Source organism: Trachymyrmex cornetzi, unplaced genomic scaffold, assembly GCF_001594075.2.
Source record: "Trachymyrmex cornetzi isolate Tcor2-1 unplaced genomic scaffold, Tcor1.1 scaffold412, whole genome shotgun sequence".
NCBI classification, from domain to species: domain Eukaryota; kingdom Metazoa; phylum Arthropoda; class Insecta; order Hymenoptera; family Formicidae; genus Trachymyrmex; species Trachymyrmex cornetzi.
Window position 1 is genome coordinate 35,252 of NW_017298876.1, and position 11,718 is coordinate 46,969.

At 34.4% G+C, this 11,718-nt stretch overlaps 1 protein-coding gene and 1 pseudogene across 1 annotated transcript in view; one reads left to right on the forward strand and one right to left on the reverse strand.

Annotated features, from left to right (window-relative positions):
- Cad87A (cadherin 87A) overlaps nucleotides 1–11,718 on the reverse strand; it is a 257,421-nt gene that overhangs the window by 17,326 nt on the left and 228,377 nt on the right. The window contains exons 6-7 of the mRNA XM_018512442.1: nucleotides 6,068–6,325; nucleotides 6–61 (exon numbers count right to left, since the gene is read on the reverse strand). Of these exons, the coding sequence (XP_018367944.1) occupies nucleotides 6–61; nucleotides 6,068–6,325 (314 nt within the window). The remainder of the gene's footprint in view (nucleotides 1–5; nucleotides 62–6,067; nucleotides 6,326–11,718) is intronic.
- The window catches only part of LOC108764331 (uncharacterized), a 588-nt pseudogene continuing 398 nt past the window's right edge, over nucleotides 11,529–11,718 (forward strand).

The following is an 11,718-nucleotide window of genomic DNA, read 5'->3' on the forward strand; positions in this document are numbered from 1 at the left end:
CATACGTATTCTGGCTCCTCTCGACGTTAACGATGCCGAACTTCTCGCAGGCATCCAGAAACTGCAACAAAAGTTGATCGTGAGGATGAGTTGTCGTGACAAGTATGGTTGATCGTATTCGTGATTTTAATGACGCGCAGAACTGCGCGCGCGGGATACCTCGGCAAGTATTCGCGACTTTTAGCGTTAATTAATCGATTTATCACATTGAACATTCATTTAAGTTGGAACATCTTGTTATTTCGTTGGATATCTTATGAAACGCTTTACACGAATATTTTATCAAATTCATGCAGGGCTTTTTTAACCAGTAGGTATGCATACTGGTGTGCCGCAAAGAGTGTGCCGCAAAAATTTTAGGGAAAGTAAAAAGAAGAAAAAATATTTAAGTATGTAAATAAAAAAGTAAGTGAGACACGAAGTAAAAAAATCTCTTCAAAATTGTGAAAAAATTATTTAAATTATATTGTGTTTAAATTTTATATTGAATTTATTCTGATTTTAATTAAAACGATACTGCCTCTATAAAATCACTTCTATATTACGGGTCAGGTTTTTAAGATATATATTTATTATACTTTAAAAATATGTAAAAAAAATCGATTTTTTTACCATCTCTAGGTGTATATGCCCCCTTAATGCTTTATAGAATATTGTATAAATGTATCCTATCCTTAAGATCTTTTTCCGTAAACTTCAATGATTATAAATAATCAGGGTTAGCAAACCTTACTTTTCAGTTACTTTACCGTTACTTTTTATAATAAATAATTTGATGACGTTGTTGCAATTTTTTATGACGCTAACTAACTAAATGCTAAGGTTGTGCTTAAGTTAGAAGAGTCACTTTCGAAAGTAACTTGTTACCATTACGCGTTATTACTGAAAAAAGTAATAAGTAACGAGTAACACGTAACAAGTAAAAAGTAAAAGCAACAAGTAAAAAGTAACGCGTTACAAATTAGGAGTTACTATTTTTCAGTAACGAATGACTTTTTCAATCTGTTACAAGTAATGTTTGACTTTTCTAACTCTGATGTTACCATCATAAAAAATTCACAATGTCATTATCAAATAGTTATTATAACAAGGTAACGATCAACAAAGTAATGGCGTTACAAGTAACGCATTACTTGCCAACCCTGTAAACAATTATAATTATGAGTAATTGTGATTCCACAATTACATAACTCTTGAATTATTTTTATTAAATTATTAAATTAATTACATTTTTAAGTTGTGTGATCTACGTCCAACTCTATATTCAACTTATAATTTTACCTAACTAATAATTGTGAGAGTAATCGTATGCAATTACAATTATAATTGTAACTGAATTGAATTAATTGCGACTCAACAATTACTTTAATTGCAAATATTTTAATGACAATTATTTTAATTGCAATTACAGTATAATTGCGTCCCTAACAATTACTTTAATTGCAATTGTTTTAATTGTAATTACAGCGTAATTGTAGCTATATTGTAATTGCAATTAAAGTAATTACAATTGTAATTAATTACATTTACGAATCAATTATGCCCAATTCTGTTTAATGTGATAAAGGTTAAAAAATGCTGACATAGAACAGATACAAAATTAAATTCGTTAAATCACGTGGAAAACTTGGAAATTGTTGACACAATTTTCATGGCGTGCAAGACACTCTTTAAAATAAACAAAAAATATTAATACGAATCCAGAAATTATCGCAAAAAAATTAAAAAATAATAACCCATTATAATCCGTGTGCATCGACAGAGAAAAAGAGTGAGAAACATGTCTGATAGATTAAAAGTAATTCATATCAAACAAAATCAAATCAAAAATAATAAACGCAAATGAGCGTGTCTCTAATTCATAATAAATTCGAGTGGTTCAGTCAGCTATCGATTCTGCGGATCGTTAATGGAAAATTTCGCTGTTGATTTTGGTTTCGCGGATGATTCGCGCGCTGGTATTCTGAACACTGTAAACATTAGTTACGCTTAATGACTGAACGCAATCGCGCCATTCGAGCAGCGCGGCATCGCGATGCACGCGCATATAACGAAAAACGGGGGAGGCATTAAAGTTTGTCGCCGTAAAGCCAGGCCATTAGTTAAAAGGTTTTACGGTTTTATTGGTCGCGCCTAACGGCTCCGACCGGGAATTTATCGAGCGGATATGACATAGGGGGTGGTGCGTTATACGTACTAATATTCCGCCGCGCGCGTCTTTCCTGGGAGGGAGGGGCGCAAGATAGAAAGCCGGTGCGAAGAGAGAAAGGGGATGAAACCAGGAGGCTGCAGGCAGATAATTTTAACGGGTCGTGAGATGATATACGAATTGAATCTCTCTCTTTTTTTTATCCTCGCGAAAAAAAAGCGCCTATGCGAAAGCGATACGTTGCGCTGTTTTTCCCGTCGACCGAATTTTCGGGGTGTTTCTTCGTGCCACTTTGTAAAACAAACGACGCGTATCGCGTTACCGATTGCACGTTATATGATGGGAGCCTAAGCAGAAAGCGGTTTTCAACAGCAATTTTCCACGGTAACATGTTACAACTTTTCGTAAATACGATCCACGTACGTGACTTCAATTTTGTAGACTTGTGCGAAGTACGATAAAACAAAAACCTTATTACAAGGCGTACTATCGGACGCTTTATCTGAATTGAGTTTGTATTAAATAAAAATATACAAAAAAAAGATTACATTTTCAGATATATGTAAGATGGGTTGCTAACGATTGCTTGCTTCCTTTTCGTTTCAAATCGACAGATTAAAATGTAACATAGCTTTATTCTAAAGGCAACATATCTTCTGCTTAATTCTCGACTTTCACAGTCATAGAAAAATTTCCGAATCCAATGCTATTACTTTTCGATTTATCGTAGAATAGGATCGATATAGAGACAATCATATTTATTGTTGAAAGGAGAATATGTTATTCTTAAATGGAAAAATCTTAAATCTAGAATAAAAATGATCAAGCACATCGGTTTCGCGCCAAATACTATATATAGCGCCAGCATTATACGATTATAATATCGGATAAAGATTTATACTTTTGAGGCTTTCACGGGTGTTTTCTTCAAAAGTGCCAAAGGGTTTGCGGATTATCGTCGTGTCGTGATCCATTGCTAAAAGCATCAGTAATGGATCACGACATAGCGATAGCCCGCAAATCCCTTAGGTAAAGATTTAATCTACAAAAAAGAATATATAAACTTAAATTTATACATGTTATTCCTGTTTCAAGATTATGAATCAATCTTATTTAATTCAATGGAGAACAATAAGAAATATTTATCTAATTTTAATAATATATTATTTTTATACTATATAGGATTATGATAAGATTAAACACGTCAAAAACATTTTTTGTCTCGTTACTAGAAATCCTTTTTGAGAGGACAACAACGGGTCATTTGGATTTGAAGCAAAAATTTTAGATGATTGAAAACGTTTACACGATACTAATCTGCGCAATTACTATTATGAACCTGTACAATTATTATTACGAGGTTCTAAATTATAAGTACATGGAAGAAATAGATAGGATGATTCAGTAAAGTTATAGCTTGCTGCGTGAGTTGAACATTTATAAAACGATTTGATGGTTTAACAAAGAAGTCATGTCTGAGCAATTATCAGTATGTTACCTGAGCTAATTCTTTGCTATGAAAATTGCTAATACAACAAGTTTTCTTTAATGCAGTAACAGAGTATACGTCATCTTAGTTATAGCATAGTTTCATTAAAAATTTTGATCTATATAATGATTTTCATAGAAAGTTATTTTTGTTGTATTAATTTGCTGTATTAATTTATTGTGTTATTACATTACAACAAATATAATTATCTAATCTATAATCGCTAATTTTATTCTACTTCTACAACTTTACTACTTTAACATAGAAAACTAGCTGTCTGTATATTACGGTTGTAGATTTGTTAAATCAGTGAAGTTTTTAGTTATTTTAACAGATATTTTTTTCTCATGTAAAACATTGGTTAACTTAAACGTATGTTTGCATTTCGAATCATTAGTGGGACAAGTACCTCGCTTGCACATACTGAAAATAAATTCAATTACATCGCCGCGCCGGTTAAGTTGGCGAAGAAACTGGAATTCAAATTCTACGCGGCGGTAATAAAATTTCCGCTTACGCATCGGAACGATTATTAAATTTGCGAACGCGCTTTGCTATACGAGCGCTACAGCACGCTCGCTCGTGCGAAATAGGCCACGCGTTTTCCGCAGGGGTTAACGTCGGGCTCCACAACGATGATTGCGAAAGTCCGACACCGACTACGAGAACTGGCTGCCGTACGCCACCGTCGTCGACGAGTCCTCAGCTCCCTCGGGCGTGCTGCTCGACGTTGTGAGACGAAGCGAGGCGAGGCGAGGCGAGTCCGGCGCATTCCCTCATTCCCTTTCGCTCTCCCTCTGAGTTTATTACAGGATACGGGAGTGGATAACTTAATGGAAAACTGCGAATTACAAAGCGCCTCGGCGCCGATATTCCACCTCGTCTCTCTTCGCCTCGCTTCGTCTCGCAGGCAAGGGGACCACTTCATCCGAGCTCTCTTCATTTACGTGAAACACCGGCACTTGTACATCTTTTATCCACCGTGCAACCAACTGCATCTCAACGATAGCGGCCGTTGCAGCCCGGTCTTGATGCTGCAGCTCGTGTCGCGTCGTAAAGGAGATCGAAACGACGACCGACGACGATTCTTAATAAATCCTTTGAGTGGAAAACAACTCCCTCTTTTATAGTCTGTTTATTATCCGTTTTCTTTCGTGCGACTGTCAGACGTGATAGCAAAAACGAATTTAGAAGAGACCTTTTTTTTTTTCATTTCTTTTTTCATTCTCCTAATCTATTTTTTCCATACCGTCTTTTTCCAGATACCGTCTGTATATATATTTTGCGACAGAATAAATAATTTAATCGATGCCGATTGAAAATCGATAGAGAGGCGGAATGTTCATATAAACACAAAAAAAATTTACAGTACCTACGTGAAGTTAGGAAATAAACTGCAGCTCAGGGTTTGTGGACTTCACTCTTCACTGAGAAAAATTTCTAGTTGAAAATGGACAGTAGATTCTAACCATATCAATTAGAATTCTAATCGAGATGTTCGATTATGAGGACTAGAATTTTGATCAGAATCTACTGGTTCGTTCATTTTCAACGTGAAATCTTTCTCAATGTTGAAATAGAAAGCAACGTACACTAAGGTAATCAACTCCTTTGTAAGAAGGGAAACTTTTAACAAATAAATATTTTTTTTATAACTGTTAATGAAACACAAACAATATTACCTATATTATTATATTTGTAAATAACTAATGACGCTTAATGTATAACATGAGAGTACAATTAAAATTAGATCAAGTTATGAAATTACGTATTATTTTTTAAAATTGTACATTTCTATCGAATGTATATAATATTTTATAAATACATTCAATATCTGGGTTTTCAAATTAAAAAATCATGTTAGTTGAAAAAAATATATTTCACATTTATTATTTTCACACTTAAAAAAGGGACAATTTATAATCATATCCTTAATTTGGGATGAAATTTAGAATGCGTTGTAAAGTGGTAAAGAGTTAAAATTTAAAACTGTCCCTCCTAATTTGGAACTGTTAGTCACTTTAACATACGCAGCATAATACAGCAATTATTAACAAGAAGATTGTTGTATGAATCCATGTGGGACCTGTCAGACCGCATTACGCCTTTACTCGATCACCAGTTCGGAAGAAGAAAAGTAAGAAAAGATCTCGCATTTTTTGTCGGAAAGTGCGCTTCGTAAAGATATTAAGTCAAGAGAGATAAAGAGATAGAAAGAAAGCATGTTGTTCTCTACGTAATTCTATCAACGACGGATTTTCCAAGACGGTGGATCAGAAGGGCACGACTCGTCTTGGTTGAAATTTTCCTCCACGGGAGAAAATCCCACGTGGGAAAAGGCGGCAAGAAATTCGATCGTCGGGAGAGACCAGATAAAAATATCTTTCACGGGACATTACCGCGCGCGCTAACGCGTATTAATGACTCACCTGTGGCTGCGGGACGCACGTTAGATCTATAATGTCGCCCAGGAGGTCAGGGTCCACGACCCTGATGCCCGGAAGTATGGTGGAGCCGACCGGAGTGTCCTCCTCGGCGACCGCCTCGTATGGCACACCCAGGAAGTGCGGCGGATTATCGTTCTCATCCAGTACAATCACGTAAGCGTCCACACCGACGATGTTCGGCTGCTGTCCCGCGGGTACCTCGTCCTCCAGAGTCACGCGAAAACGTATCGTATCGTTCTCCTGGAAAAGAAAAACCGTCGGACGCTCGTAAAAATCTTGCAAAGTCGAGCTCAAAGCTTTGACTTTCGGAATTATACCGTAAACTTTATATAAAGAGGGTTTAGATTTAACTTATATAAGAAGGCTGACGCTTAGTGTTCTTAGTTCTAAGTTTAAGATCGTTAATATTTTTGTCCTTAAGCGCGCGAAAGCGTCGTCCAATTTATGCGTTTAAATTAAATATTCAGAGCAAGAGAGCGAGCTAATTTTATAATTCAAGGATAAAATTGTACTTAAAGCGGGTCTTACAAATTATGGATTTAATTCAATTTTTGCCTAAACTCTAACACTTGCCACACTAATTTCAATCATATTCCTTGGAAAGATTAAATTCGAGAGAAGTCGAGATCGTATACAAAATTATACATTATCGATCGCTAAGGTCAATTAAAAAAAAATTTCCTATGTCGATATTGCAAGAAAAAATGCAAAAGACAGTAATATATTGCTCTATAATAGTTGCTTTCCATTTATACAGATTCTCAGATAATTCTCACTTGTGACGTCATAACTCAGTTGAATACTTGTTCCTTTTGCATTCTAATAAGTGAGATTTAACTGAGTTTTTGCTTATAATCTGCACAAGATCGAGACCGTGTGCTTTAGTGAGTCTCATAAACTCACTTTAGTGAGGTTATGAACCCGTGTTGTTATGTGATAACTTTTTATCAAAGTAAGGAAATAATGACGCCATTAATCTGAGTATGAAATACTCAGCTCACTTTCAGACTCAGTTTCACTCGTGTGTAAATGAAAAGCAACTGATATGTCCTACGAAATCACAATTGAGTAATTGATATGCAAAAATAGCTACTTATATCATTAATGTAAAAAAAAATTAGATAAATATTGGAAATTCCTTAGTCCTTCAATTACGAATTAAATGTTTTAAAAATGTGCAAAACAATTACAACTCTTATAAAATCAAGGGAAAAGTAAGTTAAATAAAAAAAGAAATTGAAATCTCTAACTAGCCCCTCTCTCTCTCTCTCTCTCTCTCTCGTTTACTAATTTTTTTATTTTTATTTCCCATTGTATTTTTTTTTTTTAATAAAATCTGTTTTGCCAATTTCTTCTCTGTAATTAGTATTTTATTTTCATTTGAATTTAACATAAAAATAAAAGTAAAAAAGACATTATATTTTTCCAATAAATAACTAAATGTGTTTCATAACATAGTAACTTTTTTTATATTAATAAAATAATAAAAATGCTTCAGAATCATAAAAATCCTGTTTAATTCAGTATTAAACTGTTTTTGCATCTATCTAGAAAAGAAAAACGATGGATACTTCAATTTCGAATTAATAATGTAATTTATAATTTTAGATAATTAATTTTCAATAAATTATTATATCATACAAATAATTTTTTTATTGTTTTCTATCAATATCTTTATAAATACTTAATAAAATAATTTCTGACTGTAAGTCGTTATCTATATCTTTGAGTGACTGAATCCTTACAGAAATTCGTTTAAAAGCGACAAGGCAAAGTATTAAATATCCTTTGCAATCGTTCAGATCTTAATACATGTATTTTGTATCTAGTAGGTACCTTTGACATCGCACACACGCACGTGTGCCAGGACACGTGCGATCTCAAACGTGCACTGAGATCAGGAGCTTCCTTCTCGCGACCGGAATTTTACTGTATCCCTTACGAAGCCTAGGAAGGCATACGGATCTCGGACGTGCCTCGATTCATACGTGAGGGAGCATCCGTTTTACGAGATCGATCATTTGCGAAAGTCTTCGCAAGTCCATTCTAGGACCATCTCGAGGAGTTTTCTTCTCTCGACGCGAAGGAAAGTCGGAGTTGTCGTAGCAAGTGTGGTAAACGCCTGGCTTTATTGGTGGATTTGTGGATGGAAGCTCCTCTGTATAGGAAGAAAGGAACAAATCCGCCTCTCCCGGATTTCGAGACGCGCGTGTTCTTCCTCTTTGTTGTTACAAGAAATTCGACCGTGTTTGATGAATGCATTTTTTATTACACGTATTGTTACGTACGTTACATAGAAATGTGCCGAGCGTTTGCCCCTCGATGGATAAATTCGTTTTATGTTGGAATATTCCCAAGTTTACGAATATACAGTCGAGTACAGAGACTTTCATTTGAGAAGAGGCGAACGAGCCAAGTCCTAATATTGAAAAAACAGTTCCAAGTCTGTATCTTTAAACGACTTTTTAAAAGTTTCGTAGACAGTTTCAGATCTCTGCAAAGTTTGTCGAAAAATGACAAGAAGAAAGGCAGCTTCAAAAACGAGGTGTTTCTTCGTAAAATAATAGAAAGGTACGTTTTTGTTCTAATTGATTCTGATAAATTAATATATAATAATTAAAGAAACAAATATTATTTTTATTATAATCTTATGTTTTAAACGGACAATGAAAATAATGCAAAATCAAGAAATACAGCAATTTTGCTGAAAATCTCGAAATACTCGAAAATAGTTCAGCGAGAAAAAAAATACAAAGGCTGTGAAACGTCGTTTCGAGTAGACACCGTTTCCATGGAAGTTTGAAAAAGACGGAAAAGTGGGTAGCACCGAGGGTTTAGTAGCAACTAACGAGGTCGAGGGTGGAAAGATGGCACTCAAAGTTCTTGTCAAGTGTGTACGTGTACCCAATTGCGCATGCATTAGAATATATACATATTTACGCGGTAGATAGTCTCCCAAAGGCGTCATAGCAATGGAGAACAATAATAATGGCGATACATCTGATGGCGAAGTTAAATTTACTTCTAACATATTACAGTGCAAATGCAGATACGAATTCTCTTGTCGAAATCGACCGCGCTCTTGGTCGTTACGAAAATTTAAATAAACGAAGAATCTTTTACTTAAAATTACAAAAGAAAATCATTTGCAGCTAGATAATTTGCCGCATGAACTGCATTTATGTTTTATATTTATTATGAAAGATCAAGTTTAGGCGACCTGATTCGTATTTATAATTTTATGTTTACGCAAGAATGAAAAACATTTGAAGTATCAAAATACGCACGTGTTTGTAAAATATAATATATTAAAATTTATCTCTACAGAAAAATATACGTGTATTATAAATACTATGTATAAAAACACATTACGTGTAATTATAAAAAGAACTCACGAAATTGGACGCGAACAGATCGCGATTACAGATCGTTCAAAGAGGCTTACAACGCAATCAGGCGGAAATAGTTCCATTACTTAATTATGAGAAGCTGCACGTTGAATAAACATCGTAAACATCTGCAATAATGTGGCGGAGTGATTAACAACGGCGTGCGAGTCGTAACGCATTATAACGCGCTTGATAATATACTGTAACGTAGCATCGGCATTATCATACTCGCCGTGTTTCCAGTAATTACAACGTCAAACGTTGAAAATTTCCAGCGAGGCGGATAATGACGTACGCGGAATAATCGCATAGACAGAATACACTGTTAGATACCAAAGGAGCAATAATAAACCAATCCCTTGAATTATAACCAATATTTTGTTATTTTTAACTTCTATATTATTTATGTGTATCACGCAATATTTTTATAATTAGCTTTAAAGCTTAAAAACATCATATATCTATATTAACATATTACGCATTTAGTAAATAATAGTCGAATTTACTACATTTTCCTGAGATAAATTGTTTAATTCCATTGTTTTAATTAAATTAAAGACACATTGAATAGGAATAGTAACGACCTAAAAAAATGATTAAAAATAACTCAAATTGAGTACAATTTGATATTATAAATTTAACAGTGTAGACAGAATTCACTAATAGATATCAAAGGAGCAATAGTAACCCAATTCCTTGAGTTAAAAATAACATTTGACATTTTGTTATTTTTAACTTCTATATAAAGGAGACCAGGTCACCATGAGTCATAAAAATTAAAACTCTTAAAAGTACACCAAAATGTAAATCAGTGACTATATTTCTGAGATTAGTTTCAAACAATGTCCATATTAGCATATGGTTTTAGTAAATAATAAAGTAAATTTCAGTAAAATTTACTTGGGATAAATTATTTAATTTCATTGTTTTAGTTAAATTAATGACATATTGAGTAGCAGCAGTGATAGAGAGAGAGAGAGAGAGAGAGAGAGAGAATATAAAAATGGTTAAAAATAATTAAAAAATTAGGTATGATTTGTGATAATATTAATTTAACGTGTATATATATATATGTATATTATTAAAAATTTAAAGTGTAATGTCGCGAAATCGTCACTGAACGACACGGAATAAAAAATGATAAAGAAAAGATGAGACACACCGATTTATTTCTGTTTGCAATCGTATCAATTTTGCGGAAACTCGACGCACAGTGCGTAACGTGTGGGGTACACACGCACGTAACATTTGCACGCCGTAATTTCAACTTTCTAACTAACCGCGCCACTTCCTCTGCGTGAGTTCCGAACTCAATCAAGGTATTCCGCTGGAGGTGGAACAATAATTCGACATCCGTTTGTGGAAGGAGTAAGAGTAATAATAACTGACACATTCAAATTCGCGCCTTACAAAATTAGATGTGGTATCTACAGAATAACAATGCATCGCGATTCAATGTTTAATAAGGAACAAGTAAAAATAAACGGGAAATAAAATCAGATTTACCAGGACGAAATTATAATGCTCCATTTCTGTCATATCATTTTTCAGTAACGAACTTCTCGACCGTTTCATAAATTATATAATTGTTTCTAATAAAGTTATGTCAGATGTCTCATTTCAGTGCAACAATAAAAAACTGTATCTGTTAATAGATTCGTTAAAACATCCAAGAGTACACATATTCCAAGAGCTTAATATCCTTTTTTCAGAAGAGACCGAATTATATCTTCCAAATTTAGCGTAGAATCGGGACACCGCATCTTTGTGATTCTAGTAAGATCCATTTTGATCTTAAATTTTATGAAAGACAAGAAATTAAACTTCTCGATTTTTACGCCGAATCTGAATTCTACGGGCGAAGGCTACGGTGAAATCTGAAATTGTAATAGAAGTTTTCACAAAAAGAAAAAAAAAGTAGTCATTCCTTTCAATGCACCTTTGTGGTTCTGATAAAATCGGTCTTGTCTTTAAATTTTACGAAAGAGACATGAAATTAAACCTCTCGATTTTCACGGCGAATCCGAGGTCGAATCCGAATTCAGACGAAGACTATGGGCAAACTGAAATTGCAGGCGAAGTTTTCACGAAAAGAAAAAAAGTTGTTTCTTTCATTTCGAAGGATCTCGCAAAACACCTTATCGTAAACCCTTGGCAACCACACCGGACCTTTTTCGTAAATGCGGACAGCGAAATGCGACGCTCGAAATAACACGGCTAGCCGGTGACATCGGCGGTGGGGGG